Source organism: Mytilus trossulus, chromosome 13 (assembly GCF_036588685.1).
Source record: "Mytilus trossulus isolate FHL-02 chromosome 13, PNRI_Mtr1.1.1.hap1, whole genome shotgun sequence".
NCBI classification, from domain to species: Eukaryota; Metazoa; Mollusca; class Bivalvia; order Mytilida; family Mytilidae; genus Mytilus; species Mytilus trossulus.
In genome coordinates this window covers 29,193,551-29,213,762 of record NC_086385.1, presented here as the reverse complement: position 1 = coordinate 29,213,762, position 20,212 = coordinate 29,193,551, and the positions used below count along the sequence as shown (strand labels likewise).

The 20,212-nt window shown below is 31.3% G+C and overlaps 1 protein-coding gene across 2 annotated transcripts; it reads left to right on the top strand.

Moving 5' to 3' along the window:
* The first annotated feature begins 520 nt into the window (after window positions 1-520).
* LOC134694737 (cephalotocin receptor 1-like) lies at window positions 521-18,998 on the top strand. 2 transcript variants are annotated; one of them, XM_063555785.1, is made up of 7 exons: window positions 521-866; window positions 10,383-10,453; window positions 11,871-12,006; window positions 13,805-14,139; window positions 15,362-15,497; window positions 17,108-17,188; window positions 18,339-18,998. In XM_063555785.1, exons 2-7 carry the CDS (start codon window positions 10,388-10,390, stop codon window positions 18,584-18,586), a joined length of 1,002 nt encoding a protein of 333 aa, XP_063411855.1. In that variant the 5' UTR covers window positions 521-866; window positions 10,383-10,387; the 3' UTR covers window positions 18,587-18,998. The 2 variants fall into 2 exon arrangements, with proteins under 2 accessions (XP_063411855.1, XP_063411854.1); XM_063555784.1 differs by lacking the exon at window positions 521-866 and adding an exon at window positions 6,238-6,635.
* Window positions 18,999-20,212: the final 1,214 nt, after the last annotated feature.

The window sequence follows — 20,212 nt, the reverse complement described above, 5'->3', positions numbered from 1 at the left end:
TTAAGAAATAATTGAAAATATTACACTTTTTACACGAAAAATTTGAAATGAACACCAGTAAAGAATGATATTTAAGAAAACTATTTTTCAATACGCTGTCTTTTTAACAAATATCAGGACAGGATGTTAGATGTCGATTATCCAGATGAAATATTTATACTGATTGTTAACGATGAAGTTGTAGTAAAACATGATCGTCTATCTCATGGGAAATGTTGAATGTTTTAGTGATGAAATGGAATGTTATGTGATAAAATAACTTTTCATGCTTAATGTTAATCAATTGAACTTTATTACTACATTTCTCATACTTTATGGAATTACGAAAAGAAAGTCTATCATCAGCTGTAAACTGATTGATGATTTTTTTTTTAAATACATTTCTCTAAACATATTGACTTGTTATTTGCGTTCGAATAGGAATATAATGTAATATATGATTTCAAAGTGATGACTATCAAATAGTGACTATTATTAAAACAAAATTCGCCATAATGTCATTTAGAATGTTAATGGAGCACAATTTGACTTTATTTTTCAGTATCAATTTTGAATTATTGTTATCAGATTATATATTTAAAGAACTGTATGCATGAAAATGATTTAATAAGATTTTGATTCGCACAATTTAAGCTCTTTGAATCGTGGTAAATTAAAAAAATTGAAATGAATATAATTTAGAACAATAATTGACATGACATTTTCAGATTCATATTGGGCCAAATAACAGTTTAGGATTTAACACATTAATAATGATAGTAATATACAAAGAGCTATATACTGCATAGATAATATAACAATCAAGATGGATATACGAGTTTATTCTTTGCCAGAACTATAACTCAACTTCTGGAACACTGTGCTTGGTGAGTACGGCTGTTTTTATTATTGATAATTTCTGCTCAAAACAAAAAAGAAACAGGCTTTCATACTAAAAAAAATAATATAAAATTACGATTTATTTTTCAAGTTTTTTTTATCTTCAGTTATTTTCTTTCTCAAAGAACTTCAAATATGTTGGTCATTTTCAAAAAATTGTACTATTCGCGACCCTTAGAGAAGAGGTCAAAATTGAAAGCCACAATTGAAAAAAAAAAAAAAAAAAAAAAAATCTTAAGAAAAAAATATAACATCGCTTAATCTTTGAGATGGGAATCCCATGTCATAATTAGTTATATAAATGCTGAAATTCGACGTTTGAAGTGGCATTATTTTTACCTCCTCCCTAATTTTAAAGCATTTACAACGTTTAATGGTTGAACTAATTTACAAAAAAGCTGTACTCTTCGCGCCCCTTAGACAACCTTTACAATAGGAATGGTGCTACTTTCAGATAATATTTAGCATTGCCTTTAAATAAATGAACCTCAAAGTTTGCCCTCAATTCATCTTAATGTAGGTGTTACACGACTTTCTTTATATATCGTATATTTACTTGAAACATTTAGAAATAGCTTAGTACATATAATCCATTTTAGGAACCAACAACTACCTCGTATGTACTATGGCTCTTTCAATAAAAAGAAAGGACCTTTAAAAAAAATTAAAGACTTTTCTGTTTCTATATACATGTCCACTTTTTCTGCTTTATTAATTGCACTCCATATTTCAAAACAATGTGTCATCAATAACTTACTTTTACCTTACTTTACATAAGCGATACAAATTTTCCCTTTCAAAACCTCACTTTAGAAAGCACCACCTATTTGCAGGATATAAGGGTCATTTTGGGGCAAAAAAAGCAAATTTATTCAAACAATTTAAAACGATGTTTATTTGATTAATAAGCAAATAGGTAGATAAAATATGAACATTGAGAATAAGATTGGTTCTTTGAGATATCACTTTGACATTACATCATTTCGTGATTTACGTATTTTACCCAAATTAGTAATTTCCAATATGGGTTGTGGTCAACACATCTATGAGCAACATAATTTTCACAAATATATATCTTTGTTAAAGTACATTTGAGTTCAACTGTCCCCCTAGCATCTTTTGCCCCTTTTTTGTAGCTAGATCATTGAAAGATGAAGCTAAATATATCAATAACTTCAGCTCCACATAAGGCCATTTTGGCGGTGTTTGTTGTTTAAGAATTAATATACAAAGTGCTGAGTTCTAATACAAAAACGTGGAACAAAATGGTGAAGATTTTTTTATCATTTGAATTATTTTTCTTCTATCCTCTATCAGCAAATTTAAGATTTTTTACATGTTGATATAAAAAAAAAATTTATAGTATTTTGCATTATAATCATGATAATATCAGTTTCAATTGTTACCAGATTAACAGCAATGTGCTTCTTATGTCTTCAATCATAATGCCACATTTTATCACAAATATCAGCTTACAGTATTTTGACCTATAAATGTGACTTAGATGGAAAGGTGTGTCATTTGCACTCATACCACAGCTTCTTATATCTATATAATAAACTTTTCTTTGGGCGCTCGTTATGTATGGATAAGACTCTTTATTGATCCTCGATTAAGATTAATTTGAAGGACAGATAAAATATGGTGCAGAAAATTGTATAAATGTTGAGAACTCAAAACTGTAAAGAAATCAATTAATGTGCAAGAAAAATCTTTTTCATTTGAATTATTAATCATTTCTTTAACAAAAGTGCTGACTACTGGGTTAATGATATCCTCGGGGACGAAACGATCAACAGCAGTAACATTGAAATTTGAATGCCAAAATAAGTATGAAAACGTATATATATATATGTATGTACAGTTCTTAAAGATAGATTTAAAAGAGGGGCGAAAGATTTCAGAGAGACATTCAAACTCACAAATTGGAAATAAAGTGACAATGCCATGGCTAAAAGAAAATTACAGACAAACCAAAAATGTTACCAAAACCAAAACAAAGAAAAATATTGACTTAGCAAAACGTACCCGCACTAAAACTTAGGATGATCCATAAGGGTAAACAGATTCCCTCTACATATGACACCCGTTGTGTTGCTCATGTTAGTACACACCCAATAAAACGTCTATTATGTCAGATTATATTTGTTTTTTGTACATCTGTCCATGAGAACAAACGCTTTTCTCGTCCCAATTTATGATCATTTAAAATACTAGATAGTGCATGCATATAAAAGGTTGAAGACACAGTATTTGCTTTCTGTAATCAATCTGTTATGTTTTACGTGTAGTTATAAATTTAAAGGAAAACATTTTTCAAATGTTTAGACTTTTTTCTACACACTTGTTTTTAACAACTACGCATGTTATACCAAAAGCAGAATTACGTCGTCATAAAAAAAAAAAAGAAATATCTGAAAAGATTAGTCTCGATTTTTGTACATCTGTCATCAAAGTGAGATGGTTAGAGCTAGAGAACCAGGTTTCATCCATCATTTTCTACATTTGAAAATGTCTGTACAAAGTCAGGAATACTGGGAAGGAATATGACAGTTATTGTCCATTCGTTTTTGATGCGTTTTGTACTTTAATTTTGCCATGTCATTATGGACTTTCCGAATTGATTTTCCTCTAAGTTCAGTATTTTTGTGATTTTACTTTATTTCCATGAGAACAAACGCTTTCCCCGTCCCAAATTATTATCATCTAAAATACTAGATAGTGCATGCATAAGAAAGTTTGAAGACACAGGATTTGCTCTCTGTAATCAATCTGTTATGTTGTACGCGTAGTATAAAAAAATAAACAGCTTTAGAACATGCATTATATTAACTTTGAAATTATAAATGAATTCAAAAAGTCGACATAATTGTTTTGAAACGACAATCCTCAGTTTCACAAAATATTGTGTAGTTATAATTTCTAGGAAAAACCTCAAATCTTATACTTTTTCTACACACTTGTGTTCAAAAACTACGCATCAGGCATCAGACATGGTATAACAGAAACTAGAATTACGTTGTCATTAAAAAGAAATATCAGAAGATAAAGAAATTTCATCTGATTGAGAAGAATGATATCAGTTTTTTTCTTAGTAACAGTCGATACTGCGTCGTGTTTTTGCTTAGTAGATGATGATTAACAATAAATACGAAACATGTTTTACCAAAGTGTTGATCGACTTATGTACTTTTAACTGCAGTCTTAATGAATTTAAACTGTTAATTTGGTTTCATCTGCGCTATGTTTATGAATTATAGTAATTCGGACATGTTTAGTTATATCTGAAATAGTATTTTCAATCAAACACTGATTTAAATTCAAATTTGAAAGATAGCTGTTGCACAATAAGTTGTCTCTGCAAATCGTACCTGCTCAGAATACCAAAGGAACACTGGATATGTAAACAAAAGTTTCAAATATGTTAAGTTAACACGCTCAACAAATCGTGTGATCATAATTATCTATATATGTAAAAGGGGTCTGCTTTTCTGAAATTGTTTTATTTACAAGTCTTTTGTTTACGTTTTCATGTTGACTATAATGTTCTAAATAAAACTATTAAATCAGTGAAATTCATGTTCTCATGACGAATGTTATGACCAATAATATGTTTGGCTTGAGACATGCACAATTTTCGAAATTTGTTGACATCTGACATCGGGGTTTTATTTCAATTCTATTAATAAAAATAACGGTACCAACTTTCTTGCACCAGATGCGCATTTCGACAATACATGTCTCTTCAATGATGCTCGTGGCCAAAATTTTGAAATCCAAAGCTTATGTAAAAGATGAAGAGCTATAATCCAAATGGTCCGAAAAGTATAGCCAAATCCGTAAAAGGAATCAGAGCTTTGCATGAGGGAGATACATTCCTTAATTTATAATAATTTATAATATTAAAATGCTTATTTTCACAACACTACATATCTATAGTATGTGACACAACATTGAAAAAAATAACAACAAAATCATTAACATAACATGATAAAAGTAGTTATCGGTAATTCGTATACTTTCCCTTTGCTTTTACTGCCTAATATTTTCGAGTATCAATGTACGGGATGATCACTGAAAATATTAGGCAATGCATTTTGTGACGTCATAATTACAGATAAACAGAAGACCGTATATTTATTTTGGCGATTTAGGTCTGTCCGCGAAAATAAGCGAAAATTTGCACCCCGCGAAAATAACCCGCTATACGGTAATAGGTAGTTTTGTTTTTTATACTGACTATATCATGTGGAATATCTTAACTCGCACTAACGGGTTCGTCTAGATATTCCACATGATATAGTCAGTATCAAAAACTACCTATTATTCTATATATATTTCAAGAAATCCCTGTCCTCAGTACTATAGACTGTTTTATTAGGGATCATATCACTGCTCCTTATTTGCAATATACTAGTCTTTGTTCTTTACTTAGGAAATGTATATAGATTTAAGAAGATGATGTATGAGGGCCAATGAGACAACTGTCCATCCAAGTCACAATTTGTCAAAGTAAACTATTATACGTCAAAGTACGGAGCCTATTTTCACAGCAAACAGCAGGCAAAAGGGGCCCCTAAAAATAGTTAGTGTAAAACCATTCAACCTGGAAAACCAACAAATCTATATAAAACGAGATACGATAAAAGCTTTAGAACCAGATCAACAAACGACAACTACTGAAAATTAGGTTTTTGGCAATTGCAGCAGGTTTAATATGTCCATATCGGGAGGGTACACGGTCATGGGATATAAACTAGTTATCTAGATATCAATGCATAATATACTTGAGTCATAAATCCTGGACTTATCTTACAATTCATTGTCAATAAAATGCTATTTGCTTTATAATTCTGTTTGAAATGACAAATGTGCATACAAACGATATTGTTCATATATCTTGGTACCTTTGATAACTGTTTACACCACTGGGTCGATGCAACTATTGGTGGACGTTTTGTCCCCGAGGGTATCACCAGCCCAGTAGTCAACACTTCGGCGTTGACAAGAATATCAATAATGTGGTCATTTTATAAATATCCTGATAACAAAACTTTGAATTTTTCTAAAAACAGGATTTTGTACTTTTGTGCTTCATAAATATTTTGATATGAGCGTCACTGATGAGTCTTATGTAGCTGTACTTTAATCTGAAAAGATGATTTATTCCATTTATTATTTAAGTTATTCATTCAAATGAAACGCCTCAAAGATTTTCTCCTATTAATTTCATAATTTAAAGGTTTTACCGAACCTCAATATTAAAAATAAATAGATATTCATAAATAAAAACATTAATATGCATCCCAATAATTTCAAATAACACGATTATATCGTAAAAGCATTTTTTAGTGATGGAATATTTGTTATAATCATTTTGATCCACAGTATTGGCATTTCGTCACTCAGAGAATTAAAAAAGGAATTGATATATTCTCATTATGAATATTTAAATATTTTAAGGAGCAACAGTTTAAAGCTAATTGACAAGAATATGATATAACGGTGCTATAATGAACATGACATTTGCGGATTCACTCTATGACAATTGACAGTGGAGAATATAACACGTAAATAATGATAGCATTGTAGAGTATAGAAAATATAAAATTACATTCAGAAAATATATACAAATATATTCTTAATGTTATGCATGACGATGTAAATTTTGTAATCAACACGGATATTAATGTGAATTCTCTATTAGATATAAAGCAAACATACAAATACGTTACTTGGAAGATACATTGCTCTCGGTAAGTTTTACTTTTCTTAATTCATTATGCAGAATTTTATTTATATCACTTCCGATTACCGAATTGACTAGGAAGTACTGCCATCGTATGCCTGTCAATCAATCAGATGTTTGTTTGAAACTATTCATTGCATGTAAGCATGTGATATGTTTGAAGGTTGACTGTTTTCCTCGTGATCTTGTTGAAATAATGTCAGTTACTCAAGGAAGGATGTCGAAAAGACAAACCATACTCTAAAAACACTAATAAAAAACCGAAATATCTAACTGCACGAATAAATGTTACTTTCTGGGATCTATTATTGTCATATTAACCTATTATGTATGTTAAGGTTGATCACCTAATTAATCAATGCAGTGCAGGCGATTAGGTGTCACGATATCACAGTAGCATGGGTTCGAATCCCGGCGAGGGAAGAACAAAACATTTGCGAAAGCAAATTTACAGATCTAACATTGTTGGGTTGATGTTTAGACGAGTTGTATATATATAATTATTTTAAAAGGTCGGGCAAATAAACGTTGAAAATATCCCGGACAGCCCTATATTTTGACCTTTTCATTAAATAGTAGTTTGAATAGCCTTTGAACTTTCCATTCTAGGATAGGGTTTTTTAAACTTCATAGAAAATGTGATACAGTTTTAACCGTGAAAGGGTTTCTTATATGAAATTGCATTGTAGATATTTACAGAAACGCAACCTATTACAGGCTCTAAAATTACTAATGTAAAACAAATGAAAATAGAAAACTAATTATAACGGTTGAAGTTATGTCCAAAATAAGAATAGAAAAAACAGGCTTCTGTCTTGGGACATGTCTATACAGAACATGGAGGAATAAGAGGGGTTAAGTTTTTAAACATTTATAAACTTTTCTGACATTTCTGGTCTGCTTTTTACATTTCAGTTTGATTTGTTTTAAATTTTCTTAACGTAAAATCAAATTAACAAGAGTTGATATGTCGTCTATTAAATGATACTGACCGTGCGAATGCTGTATAGCCAGTCAATGTCGTTTACTTAGTCATCAAAGGTACAAGGATTATGATTAAATACGTCAGACGCGCATTTGGTCTACATAAGACTCATCAGTGATGCTCAAATTATAACAGTTAAAAAGCCAAACAAATGCAAAGCAGAAGAGCATTGAGGACCCAAAATTCCCCCATTCCCATTTAATTTATTAAATCTTTCACAGAGAGACAGTTTAAAATTAAAGCTAAGTGAACAGAATAAGATTTGATGAAGCAATAATTGACATGATATTTTCAGATGAATACTGAGTCAATGTCAGGAAGACGACTAGACACATGTAAACTGATATTAAAAACGACAATATAAGGGAAATAATCAAGTTTAGAAAAAATGTATAACATTTATACTATAAATATATATTGTGTTATCACAACAAATCTTAATGTTAATTCTCATTCAGATAAAAAGCAAATTCATATTTTCGCTATTCGGAAAATAAATTGCCCTCGGTAAGTTTTTGGTTTTAAGGTGGTACCTAACACTACAGGGAAATAACTCTGTGAAATTATCTAAACGTTTCAATCACGTTGTATTGTTAAGGAAATTTTAAGTTTCTAAATGATCAGAATAAGTGTTTGTCGAACTGTTATATATCCATTATTCAAGTCTTTTGAAATTTTGATATTTTTTTCAAAGTGTCAAAGTTATTACTTTGTCAATAATTTGGTGATAATTTATCGAGCCAAATTAATTTTAGTCAAGGTGATTGTACCACCATAATTTATTAACCTGGATTTGTTTTCTCTTAACTGATTTGTGACTTTTTGAATACCGGTATACTACTGTTGCATTTAAGTATGACTTTTCTGAATTTTCACGAAAGCATTTTAGTTATAAAGTATGATTAATTAACTCCGATTACCGACTGAACTAAGAAGCACAGTGGTATCATTTTATTAGGTAGGCATTTATATATGATTTAGAATTTGAATAAATTAGCATATTAACATGTAGAAAACTTTCATTTACCTCGTTAAACGTCTCGCACTTTCACAGATAACTTTATGTGAGGGATTGATTGATGAACAGATCGTTTTGGTTATTACTTTTAGAATATTAAAAATAATTTTGTTTTGCTCAGAGTTTGAAAAAAAACATGTAAACGTCTAATTTTGTGTTGCATACTCGAGACATGAGACAATATTTCCAACTCCATAGTTAATAGCGTTCCCATAGTTGCATAATTTGTAATTGTATCTTTGTTTTTAATTTTCTCTGCGACCGTGTATCATCGGTACAGCGGATATATTTACTTACCAAACGGGCGTGGTCGATTTTGACCTGACACAGTAAATAAATCTTGTTTTTTTTTTGTTTACATAATATAAATGTGTACTTCAATTTAAAAATAATTGTTGTTTTAAGAAATGATTTGCTCGTAGGTTGATGATGTAGAGAAGTCTCAATATTTTTCCAATACAGGAACGCTTACTAAAAACAAGTGCAAATGCTTGAACTTTTCCTAGATTCAAAAACAGCACTTATATTGAAAGGTAGCGGGTCTTGGGTTGTTTTTTTCTTGTTCACACCAATTATTGTTGGTATTTCTGCCACCCTTTCTACGAGTGTACTATAAATATTGATGTGAACGAGGGGAAAACAAATATTAAGTCCTCAAAATAGTAAATTTCCAAAGGTAGTGTGCACTTCTCAACATTCTCAAGCAATTCGCTTCGTATTCAGTTCGATACATCTCTTGTAGGTCGATATATCATCTATCAAATTCATATCAAGGCTACAATTGTGTCATATTATTTGATCAGCTCCGTATAATATATTCTTTAAATTTTAATGAGATAGTTGAACACGTAGAAATTAAAATTAACCTCCAATGTTAGCTATTTTTGATTCACACGTCAGATATGCCATATATTTATTTCAGATATTGATGATACTGAAGGTCGGCATATGAATAATTAAAAGTGTATCAAAATGTCTTCAATAAGTTCAATTAATTATTTCTGTTTTATGGAAAAGCCATATTGATTTTAACCCAATTTATGAGAAAATACTTTATACATTTGGCTTAAACATGTCAAAGCGATAAATTAATAATGATTATGAATTATGATTATGTCCTAGAAATCATTGAAGCAACAACGATTTTAACACACGTAGATAATAAAACTTCAAGTCAACAAAAAGAGTATATCACATAGTAAAAAAGCATTTTGATACGTAAAGCAATATTTTACTGTTAATTCTTAGGAAGAGTGTGAGCTGGATAATTTAAGAATAAAAAAATAAGATATGACGTAATCGTCTATACAACCTAAACCAAATGACAAAACTATCAAAACGAAAGACCGGTATAATTTTCAATTTTCATTTTATTTTAAAAATATAAGGCTTTACTTTACAATGCATAGTAATTTGATGCACTTTAACATGCATGCTTTTTTTTAACTGGCAGAGGTTTAACATATTTCACATCGTTCCAAGTATAATTGAGTTTTGAAAAATTTAAATAAGGAGTGTGATGTTGTCCATTCGTTTGATGTGTTAAGCTTTTGATTTTGTAATTTGGATAAGGAACTTTTCGTTTAGAATTTTCACCTGAGATCAGTATTTTTGCGATTTTACTTTTTCTTGTATAGACAGACCAACGCTTTTTGGGGACAAAATCTAAAATAAATTATAAGGAATGTACCTGTAGAACACTAATCTGTATATATATTTGTGGGATTTCTGAACTTTATGTTTGGTTTCAGATAGGATGGATGTGAATCTGAATTCTACAGAAATGAATAGTACCAATTCTTCTAAAACCGAATCGTTAGCAGTGAGTATCGTTTAATAAATACTTTGGGTGTATTAACTGTCTTCTGATTGGTTTTAAGTATTATTTCATATTCAATATTGTCAATGTTTATGGCGCCACGATCACTCTGACGTTGTGTTTTCATACACTATAACGTGTGTACGTTTTAATTGTTAATATGAATAGTATCAAAAGTTCTTTCGGCTTTAATTTTATAGAAATTAATTTATAATAAATGACAATAATTTATTTTAATTTTTTAAACCATAAAATTATTTTTTGACGCTTCGCAGATTTTCAATGTAAAAATTTAATTTTATGGTGCAACAAATTCAAAATAACTAATAGCCATTCATTAAATACAATACGATTGGTAATATAAAACAAAAGTACTCAATTCATCCCATTGTGTTGGGGGTCTAATTATTGTTAATGAATGCCGGTTGCAGTCAATATACTTCTTTTGTGATAAATGCACCGTGTTTATATACAATGAACCATGTTTGCAGTCTACGGATCCCGTTTGAAGTCAATACATATCCCAAGTAGTCAATAAATCCGTGGTGCAATCAATAAAAACCCGACATGTTAAATCCCGTCACATTATTTATGTATGTCCCTGTCCCAACTCAGGAGCCTGTAATTTAGTGGTTGTCGTTTCTGTATGTGTTACATATTTGTTTTTGTTAATTTTTTTATATAAATCAGGCCGTTAGTTTTCTCATTTGAATTGATTTACATTGTCTTATCGAGGCCTTTTATAGATAACTATACGGTATGGACTTTGCTCATTGTTGAGGGCCGTAGGGTGACATATAGTTCTTATGTCTGTGTCATGTTGGTCTCTTGTGAACAGTTGTCTCATTGAAAATCATACCACATCTTCTTTTTTATATTAGTCAAAACATCTCTTTTGCACTTGTAAAAACCCGGTTTAATCACTGCATCCCGATCCCAGTCGAAAGGCCCAACATGCAGTCAATCAACCCCGGCAATCCAGAACGGTTCATGTTCGTGGTCAACAAATTTTGTCTTTGTTTCTTGTATAGGTAAAAACGAGGTGCCTATCACTCTTTAAAAAATTGTTTTTCATTACCTGTTATTTTCGTTTCGCTCCTTCTTTTTTGTCGATTTCAACGACTGCAGTCAATCATTTAGAAAGATCCATGTTCGTGATTAACAAATGTAGAGTCTTTGTTCCTGGTTTAGGTAAAAACGTGGTTCCTACCATTCTTTAAAATAAATTTTTCATTAATATGGATTTTCATATCGCTCCTTCATATTTGTGTACTCAATTGTTTCAGGAATACGACACTTGACATCTATTTCTTTTTTTATTTTGCCATTTGATTAGGGACTTTTCATTTTGAATTTTCTTTGTTGCTCAGTATTTTTGTACTTTTATTTTTTATCTATACAAAAATGAATTTCTTTTCAGATTTATATATCAGGATGGATATGTGTAGCAGAAGGGATTTTGACAGTCATTTTCAATGGTCTAGTAATTATTTTGTTAGTGAGAAGGAATAATAAATCGAATATGTCGTTTCTTTTGATAAACTTAGCTATAGCAGGTAAGAGAAGTACACATGTTGTTGTGGTTTTTTTTGTTGGTTTTTTTTAGTTTTTGAAACACTAGTACTTTTTTGTTTTTGAATGATTAAAATCATATTACCATTTGACTATTGTACCCCAGTTTGTGTCGTTTTTGGTTTATAAATATTTTGATCTGAGCGTCACCGGTGAGTCTTTTGTAGACGAAACGCGCGTCTGGCGTACTGAATTATAATCCTGGTACCTTTGATGACTTCTTACTTATTATGTTTAGCACACACTTTGTTATCAATATTATGATATGCAATGTGCCTGTCGTATCATTGAGAGGTTTAGCTACATGTAGCTATAAAACCAAGTTTAATCCACCATGTTATACACAAGGAAAGACCTGTACCAAATTAAAAATGTAAACACTGTTTGTCACTTCGTCCATCCATAGTACAGCATTCTCCCCTCCCCTTGATAAATATTTGAATTGCTCGGCGTTCATTCTCGTCGTTCGTCGTTTGTAGTCTTCGTCTTGTAAACGTTTAAGATTACTTTTTCTCTTATGCAAAATGTTACCTAACTTTACCGTCGTGATATTTTTAAATGTCGTTTTCAAATTGATCCAGGAATGTAATCTTGTCAACTAATATCACAGCTGTTGCTTAGAAAAGCGTGATGTTAGGTGTGAGCATAGGCTCCGTGTTAAAATTGTTTACTTTTTTAAATTGTGACTTGGATGGAGAGTTGTCTCATTGGCAATCATACCATATCTTCCTTTATCCAATTTTAGAAGTAAGTAAGACAGACCATCAAAATTAAATCTAGCACAGTTGTCAGCACTTCATTGCTAACATGAAATATTAAAGATATGGTAATATTGATATAGTTATATGTTAATTGTTTACAAACACGAAGCGCCTTGTAGCAACATTATCTCTTTGATGAGTGTTTATTTCAGTTAAGGGGAGTATGACCTTTACGGGACGTCGGGATCGGGTTTTATTAAGCTCGGGATTTCTTTTTTCGAATTTCGGGATGTCGGGATTAAAATTTCTTTAAATTCGGGAACTCGGGATTTTATATTATATACAAAATTTAGTTCTGGTATATATGATGAGTTTATTTATTTTATATTTTTAGGCCGGGATTTTGGGATCAGGATCCTCCGACCCCCCCCCCCCCCCCCAATCCCCCCTCATTTAAAGTAAAAAGCATTGCTGAACTCGTCAACTGCATCATTGTTGGTATTAGACTTTTAATCAGGATGTATTCGCATTAATGTTTGTAAAATCATATACCAAAATTGTCAGCAAATTATGATATACAACTAAGTCAACATGGCCAAATTTGGAATCTTTTAGGAATTGTTACCATGGACAGCCGATTTTTTTCGCATTATGCATTTTTTGCAGAAATTATAAGTACAGCTATAATACAGAATTTCATATTAGGTAATTTTACCATTAAATGTATGTTTCATTATAAAGCGTTTTTTTGACTGCAGTCTCTCGGCATTCTGAAATTAACTTTCATTTCAAAATGAATAGTAAATTCCATGATGACATACATTTCCACATTAAGTGCACCGGTAAATAAATAAAACTCTATAGTAATCGTGTTTTCTGATCATAGAGAAAATATTGAATGTTTCTTTCAGTAATTTCACAGGGCTGTAAAAGCGTTGACCATGCGCACATTTTTGGAATGAAGCTCTTCTGCGCTTCATACAAAATGTACTTCTGTCAACACTTTTACACCCCCAATAAATTAACATAAAGATGCATTCGTTTTTTTTTATGTAAACATATTAATAATATTTACTTTCAGATTTGTCAGTTGCATTTTTGCACGACTTTCCAAGGGCAGTACAACAACATAATAACTGGACATACGGACGATTCTTATGTGTGTCCTTCATGTATACACAAGATGTCGCTCTGTTTGCCTCGACATTTTTATTAGTATCACTGAGTGTTGACCGACTTGTAGCATTAACTCGTCCACTATGGTCAGGTAGACAGAAGGTTTTAACAAGATCCTGCATGGTATTAATTCCTTGGATAACAGCAATCTATCTCAGTACACCAAACTTAAAAAGTGGACTTTATACCCATCTTGGACAAATATGGTGCACTCCACTCTTTGCGGGGCTGTATGGCCAGGTATGTACATTTCATGATGCACTACTTGTGTTAAATGTCAAAATTAAGGTCCAACTATATATATTATATGTCTAGACAGTCATTATCACGGTTTTGAATTCAAATCCCGCATATGGAAGGTTCGATCAAGTCCGATCTTGACAAAAAAGCTGTAAGGATATTCTTAAGGTGGTACCCAACACTTTAACTAAAATTAAATAAACTCATCATAGATACCAGGACTAAATTTAATATACGCCAGACCCGCGTTTCGTCTACAAAAGACTCATCAGTGACGCTATTTGGCTTGTTTAAATTTCGTAAAATTTTGACAAAGTATTAACTATGACAGTGTGACAAAAATATTAAAATTTCAAAACATTTGAACCAACCGTTTTATCAGAAAATTTACACCGGTTATATAGCAGTTTGACAAAAACTTTTTTTGATCCTTGAAAAGCTTAATTTCCTCTTTATAACACAACGTAATTGAAACGTTTAGCTGATTTTACAGAGTTATCTCCCTGTAATGTTAGGAACCACCTTAACAAAAACCAATAAAAAGAAGGTAGAACTTCATAGTGTCATTCGAACAAATATTGATCAATTCACCGTTTCAGAATCTAATACATCATGAGAACATTTTCAAAAGTGTACATCAGAACGTCGTGATTGGTTTAAAATTTCATAAACAATTAAAATTCAACCAATGACGTGACGTTAGTTTCATTTTTGGGAAACGAACAATGAAATAACCCATGATTCTGAAACGGCCAATTTAGGTTAAAGGTGTTATTACGTGCATTTGATTACACGAAAAAAGTAATATATATGCAGCTCTGAAATTGCATATTAAAAGTTGTTTAGAAAGTTATTGAGTATCAAATGTTAATAAACATTTTTGGTTTACAAATTCTGATAGTTTTTCAAAACTTTCGGATTCTCACCACATGAGTGATACGAATACGACGAAATTAAGTTTACATCTATCTTTGAATGCAAATATCTTTTGCTAACGAAATTTCGCACTTCACATCTTATTCTTACTTTTTTATAATTCGCTTATCAAGTTTAGTGGCAATCTGTCTAAGAATCAGACAGTGGGGACAACATGACAAAAAAACACTCTGGTGAACTTTCATTTGAGTTTAAATTGAATAAATGTGCGCGATTGTAATATTCGTTTACTACTCTTGTTCTGGTATTTCCAGATATATGTTAGTTTCAATTTTTGTTATTGTAGGTATGGCTGCCAATACATTCGGCATTGTTAGTGATTATTCCAGGACTTGTCATGATTACGATTTACGGTTATATTGCATATATCATTTGGGTCAGAAAGAACAATGGTTACTTAGCTACAGATAGTGAAGCACCAGGTACTTTGTAATAATTTGTAATTATATTGGACAATAGTATAAAAAAAGAAGATGTGGTATGATTGCCAATGAGACAACTATCCACAAAAGACCAAAATGACACAAAAATTAACAACTATAGGTCACCGTACGGCCTTCAACAATGAGCAAAGCCCATACCTCATAGTCAGCTATAAAAGTCCCCGATAAGACAATGTAAAACAATTCATACGAGAAAACAAACGGCCTCATGTATGTAAAAAATTAACAAAAAACAAATATGAAACACATAAACAAACGACAACCACTGAATTACAGGCTCCTGACTTGGGACAGGCACATACATAAATAATGTGGCGGAGTTAAACATGTTAGCGGGATCCCAACCCTCCCCCTAACCTGGGACAGTGGTATAACAGTACAACATAATAATAGATCGGTTCACATCCATCTTCAGTAGTTGCTACATTTGTACTATTTTTGTTCTAATATTACTCGATCATTCTTTATCAAAAAAAGGTTATCAGCATATTAATTCTTTGAGGTATTGTTTTAAAAATCCTTTTGGATCTTATCCAAAAAATGAGAACATCACTATTTCATATTCATGCGTCATAACACCTTCTCTAGATTTATTTCCATCAGGAACGATCAAAGTTGAAACTTTGAAATCAAAAGATGAATAAAAACCGAACCAGTTATATCATAAGAAACAGCTATATCATAAAAAATGACATAAAAAACTCAATCTAAAGTCATCGTGTTCGAGATAGTTGAAACCTAACAATTTAAAAATGTATTAACAAAAATAAAGTATGCATTTGGTGACCATGAATAAGAAATGCGTATTTCCGATTCCTATTTGTAAAGAAAATGGAAATGCTTAATGAGAAGATGTAGCCGATTTTTTTATCATTATGTATAATGAATATTAATTAAGAGTGTAGACAAATATTTTAATATTATACCATACGGTTATGAATGCGCTCACCGATTTTTGAAAATATCTTTTTAAAAAAATCGAATTAACATCATAATTGACAACGGCAGTTTAGTAAACCTATATTAATAGGAGGGCTTTATTTGTATGGTAATAATGGTGAAATAAGTCGGAAGCGATTAAATGGTATAAAAATTAAATACCTTCATATTTAAAAGAAGAAAAAGGGCGTTGTCGATTAAACGTTTTGTTAGTTATTTAAGTGCTGTGCAACTCACTCAAAAATTCATTATTCCACGAAACTTAATATCCACGAAAATAATGAATCATAGTATTCATATCTGGAATGAATAAAGGCACCAGTAGTATACCGCTATTTGAAATACATAAATGGATTGAGATGAAACAAATTCGAGTTACAAACTAAATCTGAAGTAAACACATCAACTATAAGAGGAAAACAACGAAACAACAGAAACACTGAACAAAACGACAATGCAACACAAACAGACAACTGCCACTTTCCTGACTTGGTACAGAACAATTTAAGAAAACAAATGGTTGGGTGAACCTGGTTTTCTGACGACTAGCCACACTCCGCATTTTTAATTCGTTCGATCATAATCTCCTTCATAATAGACTCCTTCAAAATAAGCCTTAGTAATATGATTACTTTTTATTTTTATTTTAGATGCTTTAAGAACAAATCAGTCACGAGCATTAGATAATGCAATGAAAAGAAGTATACTCATAACGTTTGTTGTAGGAATAGGTAGGTATATAGTTATCAAAGGTACCAAACTTATAATTTAATACGCCAGACGCGCGTTTCGTCCATATAAGACTCATCAGTGACGCTAAGATCAGAATTGTTATAAGCTTAACAAGTAGAAAGGGGAAGAGCATAAGGGACCCAAACTTTCAAAAAGTTGTACATAAATTGTCTGAATAGACCACCCCCATATAAGGGCAACAGTAGTATACCGGTGACAAAAGCTATCAATCGAAAGAGAAAAAACAAATCCGGGTTACAAACCAAAACTGAGGGAAACAAAGCAACTATAAGAGGAAAACGGAACACTGCTGTGCAACAAAAAAACACATTCAAACGAACTATTTGATAACAACTGCCGTATTCCAATTCTGACATGGTAGAGAACAATTGCCTGTCTTGGTATACTTAGTTCTATATTATTATTAAGTGTAAGTTTACACAATAAACACATGTTGTCTATAACGGCATTAAATGTGTTTGAAAATGAATTCCATTTTTTTTTATTTCATCGTGAATGAGCGGTTCGAATGTGATTTGCTTGCATTTTTCAAAATTGTAACAACTTTTTTTTTTAAGCAAATATTTAACGTTTATTAAACGCACCATTTAATATGATAGACGAAAACGCAAAATGACCTTATCCCCCCATGTTATATAAATAACTATAATACAAAGTTGCACATGTGTAGGTTATTCGATATTCAAATCACTCCAATGACTTAATTGTGTTGCTTTGTGTCAAGTAGGAGTGTCAGACCACCAATTCAATGATTCACCTTTATGCATTCTAATTTTCAACCTATGTTTAAAGTCCTTTAGCAAAATAATCAAATTCGGAAGAAAAATATGGCTTAAATAAAAACCTGATTCTTTGGTTTTTAATCTTAAATACGTATACTATGAAGCGCATTCATCCTCAACTGTTAATGCAAACTCATGGACAAGAAAAGCCTGTTATGAAATGGTTTGCATATATTTCGCTTTAATTAAACGTTTCATTTCTGAAAATGTGCTGGATAGTTTAAGTAGAAGATGGCATCAACAACGCTATTTTTGCAAAAGAAGGTCTACTTTAATTGAAGTGGGTGAATTGGTGTTCTGACACATAAATTTGTCTGGATGATATATATTTAACCATTTGTTTTAGCTTTCATCCTATGTTGGCTTCCAGCATCACTGGCGACCTATATCAACTTCCAAACAAAACTTGGAGGAGCCTTCTACATTATGCAAGCTCTGTCTCCACTCAACAGCTTGATAAATCCAATCATCGTCCTTGCAATAAACCATAGAATGTTTAGACCAAGACGTAAAAAAACCTTATCAACTAAACTCACGTTGACAACGTCAATAAAAAGTCCAGCTCGTTCAAGGCGTGAATATATATCTGCATAATACAAATTATAAACGGAATACAATGGGTTTTTTATTATACATTTATATGCTATGGAATTTTTACTTATCAATTTGTATTTGATTACATTGTTATTGTTAGTTATTATTGTCAGATTCCACATACAGAATACAATGTTTTATCGGTTGCTATGGAATTTTCAATTATGTCTTTTTATTTGATAAATTGTTATTTATTGACAGTTGTTATTGTCAGATTACTATATTTCATAGCAAATATTGTGTAAAACCTTATGAACTCAAATGGTATTACCATCTTGGCTAGAATATGAAATGATTAAGTGTTTTTGTATATGAATGATTTTATATATTTATGTTGTTGAGTGTCCTGGATATATATTTTTTTTTTTTTACTTCAGACTAGACTGGTTATGAATGTGTTATCATCTTTTAATAAAGCATCTTTAATTATTATTAAAATCATTCATATTATTTCAGATAATATTTTACTGTGATTACTACTAGTATTTCAAGACGTACTCAAATGGTTGGCGGAGATTCATATATTTATGTTTAGAACTATAAAACCCGTACAATCATAGTTAATCACGAATAAACGGATAACATTTGTTATAGTCCTGACTTGGCATTTTCTTATATAGAAAATGGTGTATTAAACTTGGTCTTAAAGCCATCTTAACTTTTCACGTGTATGACAGTCTTATTAAATATCATTATATTGGCAACGATGTGTGAACAAAACAATAAAAAAGAGAATGGAAATGGGGAATTTGTCAAAGAGACAACAACCCGACCAATTAAAAAAACAACAGCAGAAGGTCACCAACAGGTCTTCAATGCAGCGAGAAATTCCCGCACCCGGAGGCGTCCTTCAGCTGGCCCCTAAACAAATATATACTATTTCAGTGATAATGAACGCCATACTAATTTCCAAATTGTACACAAGAAACTAAAATTAAAATAATACAAGACTAACAAAGACCAAAGGCTCCTGACTTGGGACAGGCGCAAAAATGCGGCGGGGTTAAACATGTTTGTGAGATCTCAACCCTCCCCCTATACCTCTACCCAATGTAGAAAAGTAAAGCATAACAATACGCACATTAAAATTCAGTTCAAGAGAAGTCCGAGTCTGATGTCAGAAGATGTAACAAAAGAAAATAAACAAAATGACAATAATACATAAATAACAACAGACTAGTAGCAGTTAACTGATATGCCAGCTCCAGACTTCAATTAAACTGACTGAAATATTATGATTTCATCATATGAACACCAGGCACACTTTCCGTTAGGGGTTTAGTATCATACCATCATAACATATATGAGAAGAACATAACCCGTGTCATGCCAACAACTGTTTTTAGAATAAATGTGTTTAGTTCCGACGCAAAGACCTTATCAGTGACTCAATATTAACGCCAAAACATGCAATCTTTAATGACTTGACAACAGTATCGTAATTATATCCCTTCTTAATAAGTCTATTCAAAGGTTTTGTAAGTTTCTGAGGTGAATAAAAAACATACATAATAGGCAAAAATGTCAATATTGGGGCATATAGCAGTCAATATTGTGTCATAATCTGAATCACATTATAAACCAATAAATATGTAACAAATGCATGTATGTAACAAAGAAACTCAA